This window comes from Giraffa tippelskirchi, chromosome 1 (assembly GCF_054371585.1).
Source record: "Giraffa tippelskirchi isolate mGirTip1 chromosome 1, T2T-mGirTip1v1.2.pri, whole genome shotgun sequence".
In the NCBI taxonomy this organism is placed as follows: Eukaryota; Metazoa; Chordata; class Mammalia; order Artiodactyla; family Giraffidae; genus Giraffa; species Giraffa tippelskirchi.
Window position 1 is genome coordinate 195,353,498 of NC_137275.1, and position 24,858 is coordinate 195,378,355.

General features: G+C 35.2%; 1 protein-coding gene across 8 annotated transcripts in view; it reads right to left on the bottom strand.

Annotated features, from left to right (window-relative positions):
• Positions 1-24,858, bottom strand: part of AGTPBP1 (ATP/GTP binding carboxypeptidase 1) — a 173,085-nt gene that overhangs the window by 21,787 nt on the left and 126,440 nt on the right. For all 8 annotated transcript variants that reach the window (XM_081521807.1, XM_081521836.1, XM_081521764.1 and 5 more), the window contains 6 exons: positions 13,498-13,585; positions 8,754-8,898; positions 6,049-6,202; positions 4,832-5,012; positions 3,406-3,535; positions 2,255-2,386 (listed from right to left, as the gene is read on the bottom strand). In XM_081521807.1, the coding sequence (XP_081377933.1) occupies positions 2,255-2,386; positions 3,406-3,535; positions 4,832-5,012; positions 6,049-6,202; positions 8,754-8,898; positions 13,498-13,585 (830 nt within the window). The remainder of the gene's footprint in view (positions 1-2,254; positions 2,387-3,405; positions 3,536-4,831; positions 5,013-6,048; positions 6,203-8,753; positions 8,899-13,497; positions 13,586-24,858) is intronic.

Sequence of the window (24,858 nt, forward strand, 5' to 3'; positions counted from 1 at the left end):
TGCTTTTCTATACACTAAAAAACTATCATTTAGTTCAGGAATCCAAAGCTAATTACACTCTAGATCTTATAAAAAAAAAATCTAGGAATAAACCGAAAGACCTATACCCTGACAATCAGAACACTGATGAAGGCAACTGAAGATGATACAAAAAAATGGAAAGACATCCCTGTTCATGAATTGGAAGAATTAATATTGCTCAACTATCCATACTACTCAAAGCAATCTACAGATTTAATGCAATCATTATCAAAATACCCAGAATACATAGGGTATTTTTCACAGAAGTGCAACAAATAATCCTAAAATTTATATGGAACCTCAAAAGACCATAAAAACAACCTTGAGGGAAAAAAAAAAGCTGAGGGTATCACTGACTTCCTGACTTCAGACTATACTACAGACTATACTACAAAGCTACAGTAATCAAAACAGGATAGTACTGGCACAAAAAAACAAACACACAGGTCAGTGGAACAGAATAGGGAGCCTTACGGAGAGGAGCTAAGTTACCTTGCTGAAATTTGAACAATAAAAGTATAAAATAAGCAGTACAGAAGTTAAATACAGGAGATATCATGAGGCAAAAGCAGTAAAACTCTGCACAAAGAAATACATACCACAGTCTTGCATAATTATGAAAGGCAAATTACAGATTTGGTGCCATGACTATAGTTTTACTCCAGCTATTTGTCTCTAATAAATAAATAGATCCTGTTACTGATTTGTATATCAGTTTTCTACTGTTTAGATCTTTTAAGTTAGAATCCTGGAGAAGGGAAAGGCTACCCACTCCAGTATTCTGCCCTGGAGAATTCCCCAGACTGTATAGTCCACGGGGTCACAAAGAGTCGGACACGACTGAGTGACTTTCCCTTCCCTTCACAATAAAACTCACAGCAGAAAACATAGGCAGAACACTTTCACATAAGTAGCAGCAATATTTTTTTTAATTTGTCTCTTCAGGTAAAGAAAACAAAAGCAAAGATAAATAACTAGGACCTAATTAAATTTAAAAGTTTTCACACAGTAAAGGAAATGACTGACAAAATGTAAAGACAACCTGTGTAATGGGAGAAAATATCTGCAAATGACTAAGGGGGCTAATATCCAAAATATATAAATAGTTCATACAATTAAATATTAAAAAATAAACAACCCAATTAAAAAGTGGGCAGAAAAACCAAATGGACAGAAAATGGGTATTTTTCCAGTGGAGACATACAGATGGCCAATAGGCACATGAAAAGATGCTCAACATCACTAATTTGTAGAGAAATGCAAATCAAAACCACACAAGCTATCATTTCATCTGGGTTACAATGGCCATCATCAAAAATTTTACAAATAATAAATGCTGGAGAGGGTATGGAGAAAAGGGAACCCTCCTACACTGTTGATGGGAATGTAAATTGATGGAGCCACTACAGATAGCAGTAAAAAAACAAAAATAAAGCTACCATATGATCCAGCAATCCTATTCCTGGGCATATACCCAGAAAACATGAAAACTAATTCAAAAAGGCACATACATCCCAATGATTATAACCGCACAATTTATAATAGCCAAGACATGGAAGTAATCTAAGTGTGCATCAACAGATGAATGGATCAAGAAGATGTGGTACATATAAACAATGGAAAATCATTCAGTCATAAAAAATGAAATTTTGCCATTTGTAACAACATGGATGGACCTGGAGAATATTATGTTTAGTGAAATAAGTCAGACAGAGAAAGACAAATACTGTATATTATCATTTATATGTGACACCCAAAAAAATAAAACAAATGACTGTATATAACAAAACAGAAACAGACTCAAAGATATAAAGAAGCTAGTTGTTACCAGTAGCGAGAGGGATGGGGGTAGTGGCAAGATTAGGATAACGGATTAAGAGATACATACTACTATGTATACAATAAACAAATAAACAATACAAGGATATACTGTACAGCACAGAGAATACAGTCAACATTTTATAATAACTTTAAATGGAGCATAATCTATAAAAATACCAAATAACCACCTAATGCATCCAAAACTAATATAATATTGTAAATCAAGCATACTTTAATTTAAAAAAACATGAAAAGCAAAAACTTTTAGAAGAAACATTTCAAACAAAAAACCTGAAACAGAATAGCAAAATGGCAACATTTACTGATTCTAAATAATTTCTATATGTTTTGTGTTCTGTAGTTTTATGCATGTTTGAAATTCAAAACTATCTGCCTTATCTATAATAATTACCCTGTATCCCACATCTTCCACAACATCACATGACGCTGCATTGTCATTTGTATGCCACACCGTCTCTTTGATGCTGCAGCCATACATAAATACATTCTTCTTTCGGGAGTGACCATGATAATCACAATAAACCTTGAAAAGACAATATATTTTTAAAATTAAAATCCTTCAAATTCATGCATTGCCAAGTAAAGCTAGCTAGCATGAAGCCAATAATCAGGTCTGTGTTTCTTGGTCATTTTATTGTAAATAAGCCACCATTTAATAGGTAGAATTCATAAAAGTAATAGTACATATCTACCTTTGGAAAGGATTTATGATTAATACTAGAATGGCTAAATCCTTTGCACACATGTCCTGCATCAAGCCATCAGTTTCACTCTTTCTTCTGTATCTACTATCCATCATTTAAAAAATAATAAATACAATTTTAGGTCAAATCTACAGCTGCATTCATCATTGCCCCAAGGGTTGTTAAAATACTTACTTAACTTAAGAGAATGTAAAAATGCTCTCATGAAAAACACTTTTTTTAAAGGGGGTGGAGGGCATGGTTTTAAGAGCATCATTTTCAAAATGGAAAACGGTCAGACCTGCATGCCAATTTTGCCGCTCTGCAAAATATTCCATCTTTCCCAAAGGAAGATTAAGGCTTAACATGATGGAAACATTCAAAACAAAAGTTGCTGAAAACAGAAGAAATACATATGCACAGGTCTCCTACCATGCCTATACTACCTTTCCTATGTGATACTCAAGACCTACCAGCTTTAGAACTGGCTAAAGAGCTCAAAAATAAGCTCCTAGTACTTTGAGAACTTGGAAGATACATACTTTTACCCTCGTGTTGTTTAAACTGTGCAGTCAAATACCTACAGCTTACAACCAGGAGTGATCAATGTTCATAAACAATAAAGAAAAATAAAAGGTTAATGAGAATTATAAAAATTAAACCTAATGAAATAAGAATACGGATACACTGTATTAGATACCACAATTAATATACAAGTGACTGATGACAAAGATACTTTAAAGAAACTGCTTTTGAAACTAACACACAGCTTTTATAATCAGACAATTATTTACAAAATACCAAGCTACTGATCAACAAAATCACCTCTTTGATTATACAAACAAACAATGCCACTTACCAGTGGTAAACGCTTCACGGCAGCCAGGTACTGTAGCAGACCCTTGGCGTGATAAATTGTAGGGTGTAAGTCTGGATTTGGACTTTGCCATTGTCTATTCAAATCCTCTCCACTTAAGGAACAGCGGTGACTATATACATGTAAACACAACAATAGATAAACACTGGTATCAATAAATTCTTATATGCACTCGATTTATTTTATGATTCTATTTCACTAAGTATTTCAAACAAGTGTAAGTGGTGGGCTCACCAAAATGCATGTTATAATCATTAAGTAAACATCTATTTAGCATTTGCCATGTGCCATATCGTGGGTTACATGCATTTAAACTGTGGTAAGCTTGCAGTTTTACAGGTCAAAATTTTCAGGCTATAGGAAAAATTCTCCATTCTGGGGTTTTGTTCCTTACACCATAAAATGTATTCATGGTCATATTTTCCATTCTGACTACATTTCTAATGCTAACATTCTGTACTTTGATTGTATTAATTATTATTAAATGTGCTTTCTGGACCCTCCTTCTAAGAAAGATAAGTATATAAAAAGTACACATTCTAATAAAAATTCAAACACATTTTCATTTAATTGTAGGTTTTAAGTATTAAACTCACTGAGCAAAAATTTAAGCAAACAGAAGGTGCTAACAGAAATATAAACAGAATTCTAACTGGTCAATATGTTTCTGAATTAAAACTAGACATAAAAGCTCATTTTAGTTCCATAATCATACTATCTAGAAAAATTATTCTATTTTTTTAATTCAAACATTTCCTAAAACATGATAAATATTCATGGTACTCTTACTGAATAAATAAAGTATACCCTCAACTTTGGAGATGCTCATGACAGCTAGACAAAATCCCACTTTTCAGAAGCACTAAAGAGACCTTGGTCTAATTAACACAATAAATGAACTGTACTAAACAATGAGCCACCTCCACTTAAAAAGTAATCTTCCAGTATTTCCACTTTAAAGAATTCTTCCTCATATCAGGAAGAAGTTAGCAGATGGAGCTAATTCTATACCAGTGGAAAGAGATCCCAGAAAATTCTAAACCTTAGAACAACCAAGATCATGCCACTGATAAAAAAGAAAGGAGACTACAAGAGGATGATGTGTTAAAAATCTTTCTCATATCCTAATTCTGTGATTTTCCTAAAACGATTCAAGCAAAACACACATTTTATGAAACTATATTCTCATGAATAGATACAGAATTTCTCAAAACATATTACTACTAGCATACAGTTTAATTTTCATTTAAAAATTTATCACAGATTAATTCTTCACTAAATTTTTTTGTTGTTCTAGAAAAATCATGAGATTTGCTTTCCAAATTAACCTGGATGCTATTATTTCAACAAGTTTACACAGGACAGCCACAAAAATCTAGAATTTCTCTATAACTATTGCTCAACTTACTTTCCATTGATGACACCATCTGGATTTAGCATAGGGACAATTTTAAAAATATAGGATTCTCGTAAGCTCTGAGCAGTAGGGTTATTACTCATGAGATACTCCAGTGTTCCTTTCATTACCCAACTTGCATTAGTTTCTCCAGGATGTACTCGAGCAGATAAGAAAATATACGGACGATTTCCTAAAGTGTACATAAAATCTCAAATTAAAATGAACAGCTACTTAAGTATACATAATGTTTGACTTTGGAGCTTTAGAAATATTTCTACTCAATTGTGAATACTGATATAAAATCAAATTAGAACTCACTATGCACCTACTATTTATAAGTACTGCACTAGGCCCTCTAGAGAAAACAGATATAAAACCCATGTAAGCCACGTCTTATATGAAAATAACACATTAAATAGTATTTGAGTCACTTGTTTATTTCCTAGTGATTAATCTAAATATAAAATTAGTTCTTTAATATTACCTTGATTTCATAAAGAATAAGTAGCTGGTGAAATAGAGATGAAATATAAGTTTTTCATAAAGTCATGGGGAAAATAAGGAAAATATCATCCTATTCCTGTTTTATAGTTACTATGATAAGCACAGAACAACAGATATATCTGCTCAGAGATTTACAAAGAAACTAAACATTTAGACATACAAGTCTACAAAATAACCACTCAGTTCACCTGCTCACATTTTCATGAATAGCAAGTTCTTTCTCTTTCTTGAAAACACCTTCTTATCAAAATTAGAACAGTTCTCTTATATACGTATATGTATCTTTTTTACCACAGCTGTACATTTGAGACAACTTAAAAAATATAAATGACGGGGAAAAACAAGTAGCTATTCATTCAATATTAGCACCAAAACACTTGGGGGTTTTTGATAGTTTTATTTATAAATAAAATTAACTGTAAATTCTTAAACGGATGGTATAACTTGTTATATTATACTTTGAGTATGACTTCTAAGAATAAGAACTACGGTATATCAATATCAAAAGAGACCTTAGAGGTCACCTCAGGCAGCTCCCTCATATTCAAGATGAGGAAACAGAGACCTAGAAGTGGGCCCAGGGCTAAGCAGCAACAAGACCCAGACTAGCACCCAAGGCTTCTGATGCCCATTCCCAGTACTACAGACCTTACATAATATTCATGAAGCAAAGAAAAGTAAGTAATAATGATTGGTATTGCGAGTGAAGAAGACAAACTTACTGAATTGACAGATATGTTCATAATAATTAGACTCTGGCATTGCTGTTATAGTCACCAAGGGACAGCTGTTTCCAGACAGGGTTTCACATAACACATCTTTTCGAAAATAGATTTGCTGAGGATTGTGTGCTGACTCCAATTTTTGAAGATGCATCTTAATAAAAATTTAAAAGCAAAGTATACAATCATTTAAAACCTCCCTATGATAAATAGGAATAAATGCATCCAGATCTCAAACAGAACTAAAACTGAATCAGATCAGGTTCCTAACCCCTTCTCCAAAACCCTCAAGGATCCAGATGCACTTTAACATCAGTATTCGGGGAACTTGAGAAAGGGGACAGATACGGTTTGGATAACGTTAATAGTGCAATATAACCAGTGGAGCTGGCGGCAGCAGCCTGTAATCAGCACGTTATTATTCCCGCGGCAAAACCTATGAAGAGTCACTCTAAGTGGAATCAATATTCTAAATAAGCTCACATCAGGCCAGGCTTTGCTGACAAATGGGTTATGAAAATACTTTTGGTTTCAAAGCCTTCTGAATTTTGAAATTTTGTGACTGCAGATCTGTTAACAGCAACCTAAAATATGGAGAATGAAAATCATGTAGCACACATTTTTAAAATTTTTTTCCTGATTTCAAGATTAATATAGGCTCATTATAAAATGTCTGGAAAATACAAAAAGTACAGGAAAAAATTTAGAATACCTGTGATTGTATCACCTAGAGTACTACTAACAATAGCCCATGTATATAAATGAAACTGTAATTACATGGAAGACTTATTATAATTTGATTTTACCACTTGGTAATTTATACATAAATATAAATATATTAATAATTATAAATACTATATCATATCATTAAATATGTTCAATATATGTCTTTTGAAAACACAAGTTTTTTATACACCAAATATAAACTGTTCACTCCATTATATTAAAGACACTTAGCTGGTTTCCAACTTTTGCCTATGTTCATTCACATAATCATGATTTACTGTGTGATCACTATTTCTTGGATGGAAACTGTGCCAGACACTGGAGATACAACAATGAATAAACAGACTCTGCCCCCGAAAAATACAGAGTGCTATGAGGGCTTATAAAAAGGGAGAGGAACCTTGTAGAATCTGGGCAGTGAGGAAAGGTCTTCCAGAAAAAATTACATTTAAAGTGAGATCCAAAGGATGAGTGAAATGGATATAAAGTGTACTGTAGGCAGAAGAAAAGTATACAGGAGGACCATGAAATAATAATTTTTAAAAAAGGACATAGCCAGAACAGAAAGAAACAAATCGAGAATTTAACACAGAAGGAAGGGCTTGGTAGACCAGTCCTTCCCAAACCACAGTATTTGCACTACTGGTAATTAAGACAACTAAATGGTATGTGGATAATCTTCAAAAATTTTAAATAGATATATATTTTACTGTGAGTTAAAAAAAAGTTTAGCACATTAAACCAGTTATTCCACAGATATTAACTCAGAATGAGGATAATCTTTAATATTCAAAGATAAATATTAAGTAAATAACAGTTCATACAGTACAAAGAAATGGCAAAATCTGTGCAAAATAGTAGAGAAATGACTAAATGTGCCATGGTAAGAATTACAGACTTCATACACATGGCAAGAGAAATCACTAAGGAGTTTTAAGCAGGGGATCTATATGACTAGACATGCCACCAAAGAGTCTTCCTGCTATAGTGTGGTAAAACACTGATGAAGGAGAAAGGGGGTACAAGCGAAATTTAGGACAAAAGTTACAAAGAGGTTGACACAAGTCCAAGTGAGAAACAATGGTAATGCCTGGAAAAGATCATGGTAGTGGGACTGGAAGAAAGCAGGGACACTTAAAATGTATTAAAAAGGTGATATTAGTAAAGAACAGAAACAAAATACTATGTAAATAACAACACTATGTTTCTGATGCTATGTTATTCAGCACAATAAAATACCTATTTATACTTTTACTGCCGATTGTAACTTTATTAAAATAAAGTGAGCTCATTTAATGCTCTCAGCCTTGGTATTTCTTTGACTCTATGGACTATGTTTTCCTCTCATTTTCCTCCTCCCTAACAACTTGGAAGCTTCTTTCTAATCATAGTGTTCCAATTTCTTTCAAATGATCATATGAAGCTTCATGATCCTTGATCATTAGGACAGACATTCTGTTCTGAGTATAAATCTGTCACAGTAATTACTTGAATTGTTTGTTTTAAAATGCAAATAATCAAAAAATCTTAAAAGAACCCACAAAACAACTCTTACACCCCATATTCTAAGCAATCTGGATCTAAGAATCCATATGAAATCATTAAAAGAAATGAATTCACTACAGAAAAACTTAAATTGCATCCACATTGTCTGCTGTTATATTTTCTATGAGATTCAATGCTTCTCATTAAACAAGTTGAAATTTCACCTAGTTAAAATTTATAAATTGGAATTTGGAGATTTCTACTCAAAAATAGAAAGCAAAAACTGTGTCATTTCTCTAGTATTTCTATTAAATAAAAATAAAGACTACATTCCGATTTTACTTTAATGATTTCAACAAATACTGTATTATTTTCTAAAATTGTCAACCCTGGACCTTTTTATTACCTTATTGATTTATTAAAGCAATATTTCTTTTATTATCTAACACATATACATACAATAACAGTGTTAATACAACTTAATGAGTTCTCACCTGTAAAGTTGAATATGTATACGGATAATGATAAGCAAAATAGCACACATCATCTTTATGTGGAAAATTGACAGTGAATGTAATTGTATAGTAGGATTTTCCCTTTTGCCCACCTGCAGCAATTGAACTTCTTGAGAAGTGATTTCTGCAATAGAAAAGCATAAAACATGTTTATTCATCCACACAAAAATTCTGACTTTTTTCTTGCTATTTTATTAAACAGAACTTTAGGGGGGAAAAAAAGAAAAACCATGGTTTGTAAAAAGTTTAATTTAAATATTCTTAAAAATTAGACTTGGTATTAATAAAGCAGTTAATTGCTTTCAGCCAACATCATGACTTTCCATTTCTGGATTTACTAATTAAACAGAGCTCCTATTTTATGCATCAATAGAAGTTTTAGACCCCCATTCTTTGACAGGTTTACACATTACTGGATCTAGGCAGTGATCAGCAATGGCTGCTAAAAACACTGGATGAAGGCTGACAGATCAGACAGCAATATCTGAGTTCACTGATCAGTTTTAAGATTACAAAAAAAAGAAATAACCAGAAATGTTATGTTTCCTGATGTGATACAACAGGAATTTCCTGCACCCTCTGTGAAGTATTCTTGTCAGAAATGAAACCTGAAGTTGACCAAGCTTCTAAATCTAACTATGAGATTAGAAAACTGGTGAGAGAGAATTTAGAAGAATTTATTAACACCACAGGGATACAATCAGCAAAATCCAAAATATGGGAAATCCAGTATGACAAATGATTTAGTTTCTTCAATACATAGAGGAGAAATTTAGAAAGAGAGAAAAATGAAGCCTATAAAGTAAGAGACTTGAGGGATATATCAAGAAAAATCAAATGCAATGTGTGGTCCTTTGGTTGGTCTGATTTAAACAAACCAACTATAAAGTTACATTTATGAGACAAGTAAGTCTGAACACTGACTGGATATTTTATCACATTTAGGGATTTTCTTTGCTGTGCTAATGATATTGCAGATAGATTGCCTTAAATATGTAGCACTAAATGAAAAAGACTTTTGAAGTATTTACGGATAAAATATATCTGAAAATGCCTTTAAAGATTCAGGGTGGAGGTAGGGGTGAAAGCATAGCTAAAATAAAACCATGTGTTGATAATTATTGAAACTTAGAGATGAATACATAGGGCCTCATCATTCTACTATTCACTTTTGTAAATGTTTGGAGATTTCAATGATAAAAAAATTGTAAAACTATATTACTTTCCAGACTTTAAATATCACTGAGATATGATGACTTAATTTCTCCCAACTTAATTTCTAAAATTCCAAATCACCTTGCATTATTTAAGCCATGAACTGAAGAAAAGCCATGCCCTAGATATTATTTACTCATGCACACAGACATTCAAAGTAGGTCACATCCTTAGAACTACCCTGGAATCAGGCTTTCTAATGTAATCTCCAAGCCAGGCTTCAACAATACATGAACCGTGAACTTCCAGATGTTTAAGCTGCTTTTAGAAAAGGCAGAGGAACCAGAGACCAAATTGCCAACATCCGCTGGATCATAGAAAAAGCAAGAGTTCCAGAAAAACATCTATTTCTGCTTTATTCCCTATGCCAAAGCCTTTGTGTGGATCACAATAAACTGTGGAAAATTCTGAAAGAGATGGGCATACCAGACCACCTGACCTGCCTCTTGAGAAACCTGTATGCAGGTCAGGAAGCAACAGTTAGAACTGGACATGGAACAACAGACTGGTTCCCAATAGGAAAAGGAGTACATCAAGGCTGTATATTGTCACCCTGCTTATTTAACTTATATGCAGAGTATATCATGAGAAACGCTGGCCTGGAAGAAGCACAAGCTGGAATCAAGATTGCCAGGAAAAATATCAATAACCTCAGATATGCAGATGACACAACCCTTATGGCAGAAAGTGAAGAGGAACTAAAAAGCCTCTTGATGAAAGTGAAAGAGGAGAGTGAAAAGGTTGGCTTAAAGCTCAACATTCAGAAAACTAAGATCATGGCATCTGGTCCCATCACTTCGTGGGAAATAGATGGGGAAACAGTGTCAGACTTTATTTTTCTGGGCTCCAAAATCACTGCTGATGGTGATTGCAGCCATGAAATTAGAAGACGCTTACTGCTTGGAAGGAAAGTTATGACCAATCTAGACAGCACAGTAAAAAGTAGAGACATTACTTTGTCAACAAAGGTCTGTCTAGTCAAGGCTACGGTTTTTCCAGTAGTCATGTATGGATGTGAGAGTTAGACTGTGAAGAAAGCTGAGCGCCGAAGAATTGATGCTTTTGAACTGTGGTGTTGGAGAAGACTCTTGAGAGTCCCTTGGACTGCAAGGCGATCCAACCAGTCCATCCTAAAGGAGATCAGTCCTGGGTATTCATTGGAAGGACTAATGTTGAAGCTGAAACTCCAATACTTTGGCCACCTCATGTGAAGAGTTGACTCACTGGAAAAGACCCTGATGCTGGGAAGGATTGGGGGCAGGAGGAGAAGGGGACTACAGAGGATGAGATGGCTGGATGGCATCACCAACTCGATGGACATGAGTTTGGGTAAACTCTGGGAGTTGGTGATGGACAGGGAGGCCTGGTGTGCTGCAATTCATGGGGTCGCAAAGAGTCGGACACGACTGAATGACTGAACTGAACTGAATTGAATGTAATCTTATGAGAATAAAGCTTGTAATTAATGCAAACAAAAGAACATTGACCTAAAAAACGGTACAGTTTTCATTAACTTAGCCACTATATTGGAGAAGGAAATGGCAACTCACTCCGGTACTCTTGCCTAGAGAATCCCATGGACAGAGGAGCCTGGTGGGCCACTGTCAATGGGGTCGGACAGAGTCAGACATGACTGAAGCGACTTAGCATGCATCCATGCATTGGAGAAGGAAATGGCAACCCACTCCAGTATTCTTGCCTGGAGAATCCCAGGGACAGAGGAGCCTGGTGGGCTGCGGTCTATGCGGTCACACAGAGTCAGACACGACTGAAGCGACTTAGCAGCAGCAGCAGCAGCCACTATATCTTGAATAGATACTCAGTGACAAGGTGCTAAGAGTTGAGGAAAATGCAAAATAAGGTCCAGAAGTAGATCTTGCCAACTCTTTTCCTCTCAAAGTGTAATATCTATTTGGGGGTATTCATGCCACCACATTACAGCTATGGATTTTATAGGTTATATTTTCTCATATACTCATGGAAGGTAGTTTTATTCTCATTTTACAGATGAGACAAACAAGCAGCAGAGGACAATGCAAAAATAGAAGTTTTTAATACCCTTATCTAGATTTCAGGCTTGAGGAAAGCAACTAGAGTAGTGTGTGTTACATAGAAAGTGGTTAATAAATATCTGTTGAATTAGCCTGAATTCCCATTCCGGATTTGAAAGTAGCCAAAAGAAAAAAATAAAAACTAAAGAAACAAAAATCCTTGCCATCACTTCTTACATAGAAAAGAAAAACAACCCGAGATGTTATGACCATTCACTTTACAATGTAAAAAAGAAAAGCATTCATTGATGATTTTTATTGTATAGAAGACAAACATGAAGGAAATAATACTTTTTGAAAACCACTGTTTCACCCTTTAACATTTTAAATCAATCTGCCAAAATCTAACCAAACACTTCCCAGACTCACTGCTCCACTTCACCTTAAAAGGAAGAAATAAATGATGAGGGTGTATTTTTATAATAGCCTAACATGAAAAGAAATATGAAATTTATTCAGGTGAAAAATAATTACATATAATATTATACTTCCATTCCTCATTTATTTACTATTTATTTTGCTAAAAAAAAAAAAATGTGGGAAACTCTACTGAAATTAATCCCAAGGAACATTTCTTTCTTAGAAAGTAACAGCACTTAAGATCTAGGTTTTTCCAAAGCCCTATCTAAATCATTAAAAACAGCTTAATTTTAGAAGTCTTCATCTACCTGGTAAAACTATAAGAAATGGCATACTAGAGCTAGTTAAGCACAATATAAAATATTAAAAAGTCAAAATCCATTAAACAGAAATCTCAGGATTAAGATTAATAAGAGCAAAGAAACAGGGATGTTAAGTGCACTCAAGAGCAGACAGAAGTTATCCTGAAATGTATTACATGCAGAAACAGTAAAAATGGGAAAGCAAAGCATATGATAATCCTAGATTACTTAGTCATGAAGTTGAGGAATAATCGAATTATGCCACTAAAGCAATAAATGATTTCTAGCACTTACTTCTAACTTGATAAATAGATCACCTGTTTGAAGTCAAAGTTGAACTGGTTAAGCTGAAGCAACCTAACTATAGACTACATCTCCAACTAAAACACTGGAAGTTAAAATGAGGTAAACATTTGTGTGAAGAAAAAAATTATACTTAATATCATCAGAACAACAACAACAAAAAACACTGTAAATTATTTCCTAGAGTTTCTAATTTTAGTCTTCCTCAATGAGGTTCCCAAAGTTTTATAGCTATAAAAGAGCTGAGAACATATCTAAGCGGGAGAAGCAAGAATGGACATATGTCTGTCTATAAAACACATTTTATTGCCACTAAATATATCCCCTAAAATGAATCTCAAATTATAAAAAAAGAAAACCTTTTCTGTTAGAAGTAATACTAAAGCATATCATAATTCAGAGAACACAGTATCTCCTTTATCCCTAAACTGAAATAGGATGAACTAATTTTCCTTCTATAAACTGTTGTCCTATTATTGTCAGAATACTTACTTATAGTAACAAATGTCAGTCCCCACACGAATCCACCATGGTCTAGCATTTAACGCTTCCTGAACCGAATACATGAGTGGTTGCATACCTTTGATAGAAAGAAAAAAGAGAGAAAATTCTTTTCAGAATTTTTGAGTTAAAAATTAATCTGGTCATTATAGAAAGCACTAAACATTCATGAAAGTTAATGAATATACATTTTGGTATTTCAACATGTATTTTTAAAAAATCTGAGATTTTGTGTGTGTGTGTGTGTGTGCACGCTCAGGCATGTTTGACTCTTTGTGACCCCGTGGACTGTAGCCCACCATGCTCCTCTGTCCATGGAATTTTCCAGGCAAAAATACTGGAGTGGGTTGCCATTTCCTACTCCAGGAGATCTTCCCAACCCAGGGATCAAACCTATATCTCCAGTGTCTCCTGCATTGGTAGGCAGATTCTTTACCACTGAGCCACCTGGGAAGCCTGAGATCTTTCAAGAAGATCTAAGAACTGATGCTTCTGAACTGTGGTGTTGGAGAAGACTCTTGAGAGTCCCTTGGACTGCAAGGAGATCAAAGCAGTCCATCCTAAAGGAAATCAGCCCTGAATATTCATGGAAGGACTGATGCTGAAGCTGAAATTCCAATATTTTGGCCAACTGCTGTGAAGAACTGACTCATTAGAAAAGACCCTGATGCTGGGAAAGATTGAAGGCAGGAGGAGAAGGGGACGACAGAGGATGAGATAGTTGGATGGCACCATGAACTCAATGGACATGACTTTGAGCAAGCTCTGGGAGATAGTGATGGACAGGGAAGCCTGGAGTGCTGTGGTCCACAGGGTCACAAAGAGTTGGGCACGACTGAGCGACTGAAATGAACTGAACTTCTTTATCCATTTATTCATTAGTGGACATTTAAGTTCCTTCCATGTGTTGGCTATTGTAGGTAATGATGCATTAAACATGATAGGGAGTTGTGTATGTCTTTTTGAGTTAGTTTTTTAAGAATAAATACCCAGAAGTGGAAATGCTGGATCAAATGCTACTAGTGCTATTTTTTCGTTTTTTGAGGAACTGCCATACTGTTTTCCACAGTGAGTGCACCAATTTACATTCCCACCAACGATGCACAAGGGTTCTCTTTTCTCTACATTCTCACCAACACTTCTTTGTCCTTTTGATAGCAGCCATTTCAAGTAGGTGTGAGGTGAAATCTCATTGTGGTTTTAATTTGCATTTTCCCGATGATTAGTGATGTTGAGTACCTTTACATTTACCTGTTGGCCATATGTATATCTTTAGAAAAATGTCCATTCAGATCCTTTGTCCACTTTTTAGTTGTTTGTGTGTTTTTTTGCTATCGAGTTATAGGAGCTCTTCATATATTTTGGGTGTTAACCCTTTACGTGATTTAGGATTTACAGATATTTTCTCCCATTTATTAGGCTGCCATTTCATTTTGTTGGTGGTTTCATTTGCTGTACAGAACACTAACCTTTATACAAATACAATAATCATAACCACATGGCACTCACATAGCTAGAACAAAAGCTCCAAGAAATATAGTGTGATTAAAAGACAGTTGTTGTAAGAATTTAAAATTCAGTTCTTGAGGCAATAGGCCTATTTGCTGTGCTCAGTAGCCACACATGGCTAGTGGCCACCACAATGGACAGTGCGGGTATGGAACATTTCCATTCTTGCAGAAAGTTCAGTTGGATGGCTCTGATCTAGAAAGTACAGCAAAGGAGAACTCTATCGACTTATGGGACATAGCTAAACTGCTATTTGGAGGAAAACTGAATGCCTTTAATAACTGCATTATTTAAAATAAAAAAGACTGAAAATAAGTTACTTTGATACTCAAGATATTTTGAGTATTAATTAAAAGCATTAAAAGTACTCAAGATATTAGAAAAACAAAAAATAAAACCAAAAGAAAGTAAGAAAATATTAAAAAATTATGAAAATGAGATAGAAATAGAACAAACAGAACAAATAGGACCAAAGAGAAATACTGAAACTGATTGAAAAAAGTAGAGATACTGAACAGACTGCAACTGTTGAAAAGGAAATTAAAAATGTATTTATTAGTCACCATATCAGGATGATATTCCAACTGATTTGTATTTACTTCTAAAAATAGATTTTTCTTTTATTCTAATAAATGATGGATACCTTTTAAATATGTTTTTCTGAAGCTAGTATAATATTATACCAATATTCCATTTGGAAGCTTTCTATTGTGCTTTTTCAACTCCATTTCTCATCCTCACAATTATGATTAACTTTATGTGTAGACATTTCTCTAGCACTATATTATATTAAATAAGCAATCCAACCAAGACAAGTTAGCATTTACTCCTCTCATATCACTCTTTTTATAACATTTTCACTTAACACAATTTATAAATTCTAAGTCTTCTATCTTGATATCTTTTTCATTTATTTTTCTCAGCGAGGGTTCAGGGTAATATATTTTCTGAATTCTACATACACAAACATGCAGTCTGTTGGCAGTGACAAACAAACGACAGATTTTGCAAAAGACATTTGGCTCTCCTCTAGCTTCCACAGATGAGGGTCCAATACTAACCTGTTTTTCACACAGAGAACAACATAGTGATTAAGAGCACACAGTCTGTAACCAGACTATCTAGGTCTGAACTCCAATTCACTACGTGCCACATGCATGATCCTGGCAGGTTACTAAATCACTCATGCCTCCTTTTTCTCTTCCGTGGATAACAATCTTACTGGATTGTTTGTTGTGTGAATGAGGAGTATCACATGTGTTAGCACTTAAAGAAGCCCTGGCACATGATACATTTTTCAATAAATGTTAGCTCTTATTACTATTATTTAAGTACTGTAGCCAGTTCTATACCCAAAACTCAAATATTTCACTGGTATGTATAAAAGATTCCTGTCTTCCTTATTTCTTTCTAGGAGTCAGTGACTTATTTCAATCTGAAACTTCAACCTCTTCCAGGCACACAAAATTCTTAATAAATGGTTAATTATAGTAAGGCAGAACAAGGTTCAGGCTGAGATCAAAGGGCATAACAGATTTATCTGAAGTGTTCTAATTTTATACAAGACAATGTATTCTGTTATTACTTTTAAAATGATGGTTAATTCTTGTCACAGTGAAGGGAGCTTTATTTGAAAATTCTGATTATAATGAAGATCATCTGAACAAAACAGGGTGTCCCAGAAAGAATCAATCAAATGAGGTAACTCAAACTGAATAAACCACAATCTATTAATACTCAAGTTGATACAGAAAGGCCATATTTGAGTAACTTATTTAATCATTAGCCAAAGGATAAACTTTCATGTATATAACATAAATATGCTAAGAACTGTCAAGCTTGTCACTTGAATACAATCAAAATATTAAATCGCCAGAGTGAAATCAGCATCTAATGTCACTGGCTTCTAATAATATCCACATAAAGGCTTAAGTTTTATTAAGCACATGCTCGGTAACAAGCACAGATACAAAGAAAGACAAGATGTTTTAGGCCCTAATCATTAAATGTACTGCCAATCACAGACAAAATTTTCAAGTTAAAGCTAACACTGTAATTTAACACATGGGGGGGAGCTAGGTTAATCTGAAGGTACCCACCACAAGCTGCATATGTTATTAGTAACTTTACAGAGAAAAAAATACATGCTTCTAATATGGCAAGTATTATAACAGAAAGTCATACTAAAAATAGGAAGATGAGATTCTTGGTCTGGAGGGTAATGGTGGCCATATGAATCGGAATCACTCCACACATCCTCACAAAAACAAAGAAATTCAACAAGTAGTGCAAATAAAAGCACACGTGCCCAGACCTGCAGCATTACTAGCAGACAGAATGTAACAAACTTCAAGTTGCTTATATGTAGAAAGATGGACAGATATACCAGGGAAGTGGAAACAAAGTAGACTGCAGGCCAAAAAATACTAAGTAAGACAAGGAATTTTATAAAGTCACAATTCACAGTGAAAAAAAATATAGCAAGACATAGTATCTACACATCAGAAAAGAACAACCTATTATATAAAGCAGAAACTACAGGAAATACAGAAGAAAGAAACATACTACTGACAGACTTTAACACTCTACTCTCATTACAAGACAGACCAATTGAACATAAGTTAAGAATATTTATATAGCTCTAAATAACATAATTAAGAAGGCAAATATTATGTAGCTATGTTGAACACTATATCCTGATAAAGAATGTACCTTCTTCTTCTAAGAATATGTGGAATATTCATAAAAATTGCTCATATATTAGGTCAAAAGGAAATGCTAGTAAGTTCCAGATAAGAGAAACATTACAAACAAAACCCTCTGATCACCATATAAAATAGAGCTAGAAATTAAAATCAAAATGAAAATAAACAAAGAGGGCAGATAACCATGCAGAGACAAGGGAGACAGGTTGACTCTGGTGTCAGACCTTGAACGGAGTGAGGAGGGCATCTGCCCAAAAATGCAAAGGAGAGACTGTTAAATACACTGGAATTGATCAAATAAGTAAATATATTAAGAACAGTATAAGCCAAAATTCTCCATTTTGGAGAAGGAAGCTGAAAATATGGAAAGAAAACTAGAATAAAACCTGTGCAACTGAAGGTATCAGTGTGACCTCATAGAGATACTATGTATATGCATATGTGTGTATAACATACACACACAGAAATAAACATATACATGTTATACATTACTACTGATGAAAATTTCTACATACATGCTTGTATATACAAATATACAGCTCCCTCCATGGACAGGTCCAATAATGTACACACTTGCACACACAAAAATAAACATACACATACCATAAATTACTACCGATGAAAATTTCTACATAAATGCTTATATATACAAATATATGTTCCCCAACTCTGTCCATGGACAGGTCCAGTAACAATGTACACACTATGCACACAAATCTTATTTTTAAAATATTATTCTCCACTAAAACAAATCAGGGCTCTTTGAAGAAATGACTGTTTCTAGTCTGGGGCAAGGAAAGGCAAGATAAGCCCTGGGCAGCTATGCCAAAACACAAGAATGGCCGTAAAGAATGACAGGGACATGTCAACAGAACACACAACCCAGCGTGAAGGGATCACAATGGCCAAATCCTGGGCAGCTGAAGCAGCAAAATAAATACTGATAGCAGCAAATTACAGCCCACTGAGTAAACAGGAAACAACTCTATACTGATATTAACATGTAGAATACTTACTGATTACAAAGAGAAAAAAGGTAACTATACAATGGAAAAGTCTGGCAGACACCAACTTAATCAGGTGATTAAATTATTACTATCAGCAATAAAACAAAATCCTGTGCCACCAACACACAACATCACTACTGTGATGCCTCCACCAGAGATGCCTGACTTTAATCAAGTCATGAGGAACAGGAGACATTTCCAAACTGAGAACCACTCTACAAAATAAGTGCTTTCATTTTCCCAAGTGCCAAGGTCATGAACATTAAAGACCGCAAACTGTTCCTGACTAAAATAGTCTGAAGAGACTTGACAACTAAATACAATATGTGGTTTGAGCTGAATTTTTGTGCTATTAAGGTCACTGATGAGAAAAACAGGTGAAAACTTAAATGAGGGTCTAAAGATTAGATGGGGTTCATATATCAATGATAATTTCCTGATGTTGACAGCTTTCCCACAGTTATATAGAAAAATGCCATGCATAAAATACACTGAAAGTGTTCTAGAATGATGGGGCATCATTTTTGAAGTCCAACATGTAGATAAAGGATAAAACTTTTCAGTAAGTTTGAAACTATTTCAAAATAAAGTATTTAGAAAATGATGATCTTTGAACTAGAGCCTTCTTGACATATGTCCATGCATGTCATTTTAAGTTCCTAATAGGATCTTCATAGTTCATTCATCCATTGCCTCGTTTATTTAACAAATACTTACTGAACATCTACTAAATGCCTTACTATGAATACAAAGGCCAGCAACAGGGATACTGTCCCTAATCTTGTGAAACATACAATTTAGGGGGGAGGGGTACGCAGTGAGGAAAGGTATTAATCAGCCACATACAAAAACAATGTAGAACTGTAAAGAGTGCCCTAAAGGAGAAAATGACAAGGAACACTTATTAAAGGGACTGACTAATCCTGTATGGGGAGTCAGGGAACAGAAAGTCAAGAGAAAGCTCAGCTCAACTTCCAAGTATGGAATTAACTAACATGAGCAAGGTGGGAATGCTAGAGTTGACTCCAAGATTCTTTTTTGCTGCCTGGTGCCATATATGTTCAATTTATATAAGGGAGTGTTTAAAAGTCTTCCTTTACTTTGGAGGTGCTGGAGAGGAAGGGCAAGGAGAGAATGAGGGAGCCTGTGAGTACAGCTAAGTTACTAAAACACAAGACTGCCATCTAGCGGTAATTTGAGCAAACCCTTTCTGAGTAAGGTCAGTGGAAGGGAGAGTGACGGATTACAATGGCTCTCGGTGTATACAGTGATATAAATTCATAAACACAAATTCACAAATAATATCACCCACTGCAAGAAAACTAAAACTAAGAAAACTAAATATTTAATATAATCACCTAAAAATTCTCCAAGAAAAGGACAACTTGTGAAACAAAAGAAACTAATTCTGCCTTTTTTGAGGGACACTGACAGAGAGCAAGACCTCCATTGGCATACCTGCTAGAAGAACCCAACAGTTAGATACTCCCCCAAGCAGCATGTCGCAACAAAAAACAAAGAGAAACTCACAATTTCCTAATTAACATTACTTCCTGACTTCAATCATGCATGGCAATCAACTAAATTCTTCCAGCTGAAGACGTTTCCACTGCAAATATTTTCAGCCATCATTACCATCCCTGAAGTGACTTCAATATGATTCTCATGACAATTAACTACATACCTAATTATTGTTTCTTAAAATGTTGAATTCTAATTTATTAAATGTTGCTCTCTTCCTTCTTCTAACTCTATTGATAACCAGGCAAACCAAGATTTGCTGTATTAGGGTTCATTTAAAAATTACATCTACCAAACAGCTCCTTCTATAGCTTTTATCAATGTCATAGTTAAGTACTTACAAGTATTAGGGTTAGGGTTCATTTAAAAATTACATCTACCAAACAGCTCCTTCTATAGCTTTTATCAATGTCATAGTTAAGTACTTACAAGTATAGGAAAATAAAAGAAAATTGGCAACAGATAACTTCCTGTCAGAATCTGGGAGGAATTTTTACCAAACTTAAGGCAGATGGAGCAGGACTGAGAGAAATCCAGTTCAGAATATGCCTCAAAATCTATTTTCAAATACATATTTTGATTTTCCACAGCTAAAAGAAGTGTTATACTACACTGTGAAGGCTCTTAAAGAATTAACACATGAAGAATATAATGAATAAAAATAGAAAACATAAAAAATATCAATTATAAGAACCTTAAATAGGTCAAAATTACATTTTAAAAGGCAAGGATCAAACAACAAAATACAACCTTTATTTACAAAAATAATCAGCAAAGACACATCAAATTCAAACCAATATAAATACAATTCTAGGCCAAAGATACGGAACAGAATAAATGTGACTGTTTTATACTGTTAATGTGCATGTATGTGTTCAGTCGCATCCAATTCTTTGCAACCCCACAGACTGTAGTCCACCAGGCTCCTCTGTTCATGGAATTCTCTAGGCAAAAACACTTGAGTGGGTTGCCATTTCCTTCTTCCGGGTATCTGTCCCACCCAAGGATCAAACCCACGTCTCCTGAGTCTTCTGCACTGGCAGGTGGATTCTTTACCACTAGCACCACCAGTGGGTATACACAAAACACAAAAAGAACATGGAAAAGTTATAAATGTCTATGTGCCAAATGGCAGAGCATTAAAATAGAAGACTAAATTTTTTTAAGTGAAGTATTGACAGAAAAGGGGCTTCTCTGGTGGCTCTGTGGTAAAAGAATTCACCAGCAATGCAGGAGACATGGGTTCTATCCTTGGATCAAGAGGATCCCCTGGAGAAGGAAATGGCAACCCGCTCCAGTATTCTTGCCTGGGAAATTCCATAGACAGAGGAGTATAGCGGGCTACAATCCATGGCGTCATAAGATTCAGACATGACTTAGCGACTAAACTACTACACTGACGGAAACATAGTAGAAGTGAAAGACTGTTTCGTTTTCTTAAGCAAACAGACAATATAAAAAATAAAAAGGATACAGAAAACTGAATAAACAGGTTTATAACAATAAATTTAACAATTTATCTTAAATTATGTTGCCAACAAAGAATACATATTTTCCAAGAAACCGTGAACACTAACACTGATCAGATATTAAGCCACAAAATTACTCCAAATCATAAATTTCACATCTACAAACAAAACTGATTAAAACTTGAATGCAATGAGAAAAATCATAACCAAAATAATTTAACCAACTAAAAAATGTTAACGAACCCTTTTCTAAGCCATTATTGGGCCAAAAAGTATATCAAAATCACACCCAATTAGAAGCCACCTAGAAAATAACAAGGAGGTCTTAGTATCAAAATCTGGAGGGGAGAGGGTATGGAATTAAGTTGTAATCAAAAACAAATTGAAAACCTAAATGCCTGCAGGCGAGTTCCCAACATGGCAGAACTGAAAGGCCCTGAGCTCACACACCTCTTCTCAAGAGCACACCAAAATCACAACTATTTGCAGAACCACTGATGAAAAAGACCAAAACCTACCAGAAAAGATCTTCTACAACTAAAGATAAAAAGAAGCAGCACAATGAGATATGTAGGAGGGGCAAAGTCATGGTACAGTTAAGATCCATGCCCCTCAGTGAACAATTCACAAACAGGAGAATACAACTGCAGAGTTTCTCCCCAAGGAGAAAGGGGTCTGAGCCCCATATCAGGCTCCTCAGCCCAGTGATCCTGCACCAGGAAACAAGCTTCAAGAATGTCTGGCTTTGAAGGTTAGTAGGGCTTAAATTCAGGAGGATTGGAGGGCTGTGGAAAACAGACTGTACTCCTAAGGGATGCACACAAAATCTCACATGTTCCAGGATCCAGGGAAAAAGCAGTCGTCTGAAAAGACCCTGGGTCAGACTCAACTGCTGATCTTGGGAAGTCTCCCAGAGATACAAGAGGCAACTGGAGCTCACTCTAAGGACACATACATTGGGGGCAGCAATTTTGGGGTGTTCATTCTACCAGGAAGACACTGGTGCTGGCAAGTATCATTGTGGAATTCTCCCTCTAGCTTATTAGCCCCAGGACTCAACAGTCTACAGACATCAGTTCTGGGACACCTAAGGCCAAGCAACTAACTGGGCTAAGACATACTCCCGCCCACCAACAGGCAGGCTGCCTTAAGCACCCCTGAACCAAAAAAGCTGCCCCAGACATGTCTATGCCCACCAGAGACGGCCCCACCCATCAGCTCCAAGACCTGGCTTCAGCCACCATTGAGTGAGTACCAGCCCCAGGATCTCCTGGACCCCAACTATGACCACTAGTGAGCCAGCACGAGCCCTAGGACCCCTGGGGTTCCACAGCCAGTTCTTTCAGGATCCAGACCTACCAATCAGTGGCTAGCAGCCTCTGCACAAGGCAGGGCCTGGCAACCAATGAGACCAAGGGCCAGTCACACCTACCATACCACCCACAGTGGTCAGCCCACCACAACAGAAGGACTCAAAAAGCTCACACAGGAGGCACCTCTAGAGCACATAGCTCTAGTGACCAGAGAGAAGTTTGTTGCTGGGACACACAAAATGTCTCCTACAAAAGGGTACTTTTCCAAGGTCAGGAAACATAACCAACTTACCAGATACATAAAAACAGAAACTTAGGGAAATGAGGTGACAGAGGAACATGTCTCAAATGAAGGAACAGGATAAAATCCCACAACTAAGTGCATAAATATACACAATCTACCCAAAAAAGAGTTCAAGGTAATGATCATAACGATGATGAAAGGACTCAGGAGGAGATGAAATGCACAGAATAAGAAATTACAAAAGTTTCTAACAAAGAGCTGGAAAATATAAATAACAACCAACCAAAGATGAAGAACACAATAAATACAATAAAAATTGTAATATAAGGAATCAATAGCAGACTAAATGATACAGAAGAGTAGGTCAGCAACCTGGAAGACAGAGTAGTAGAAATCACTGAAGCTGAACAGAAAAGAAAAATAAAAAGAAATAAGGACCATCTGAGACCTCTGGGGCAACATCAAGCACACACATTATAGGGATATAAAAAGGAAAAGACAGAAAGGGGCAAATAACATATTTGAAGAAATAATAGCTGAAAACCACCCTAATAGGTAAAGGATACAGATATTCAAGCCCAGAAGCCACAAAAAGTCTCAAAAACAATCAACCCAAGGAGGACCACACAAGGAGCAAGGAAAAAGCAACAAGTTACATAAAAGGGAACTCCCATAAGGCTATCAGCTGACTTTTCAGCAAAAACTCTGCAGACCAGAAGAAAGTGGCATGAAATATTTTAAATGAAGAAAGAGAAAAACCTACAATCAAGAATACTCTATCTGGCAAGGCTCTCATTCAGATTTGATATTTGATAGAGAGATCAAAAGTTACAAACCAGTTTTACAAGGAATGTTAAAAGGACTGCTCTAAGTGAAAAAGAAAAAAACCACAACTAGAAATATGAAAATTACTAGAAGAAAAAACTCTTCAGTAAAGGCAAACATACAGTAAAGGTAGTAAGACAGACATGTACAGAGCAAGTAGAAAGGTTAAAAAACAAAAGCAGTAAAATCAACCTATGTCCACAATAAGCAGTAGAGGAACACACAAAACAAACAGAATCAACCTATGTCCACAATAAGCAGTAGAGGAATACACAAAACAAACAGATGCAAAATATGATATCAAAAATGTTAATTGTGAGGAGAAAAGAGTACAAATGCAGGGTTGTTTAAATGCATTTGAAATTAAGATGTAACCAATCTAAATAATCATGTATATAAATATAGATTGCTACATATAAGCCTCATGGTAACAACAAAACAAAATCTATAATAGATACACACACAAAAGAGAAAGGAATCCAAACATAATACTACAGATAGTCATTAAATCACAGGAGAAGAGAATAAAAAACAAAACACAATTGACCTACAAAAACAACCCTCAGACAGTTAACAAAATGGCAATAAGTATATACATATCGATAATTACTTTAACTATAAACAGAACAAATGCTCCAATCAAAAGACAGAGAGCAGCTGAATGGATGCAAAAACAAGACCCATTATATGGTAACAATATATGTCGCCTACAAGAGACTCACTTCATATCCAAAGACACACACAGACTGAAAGTGAGGG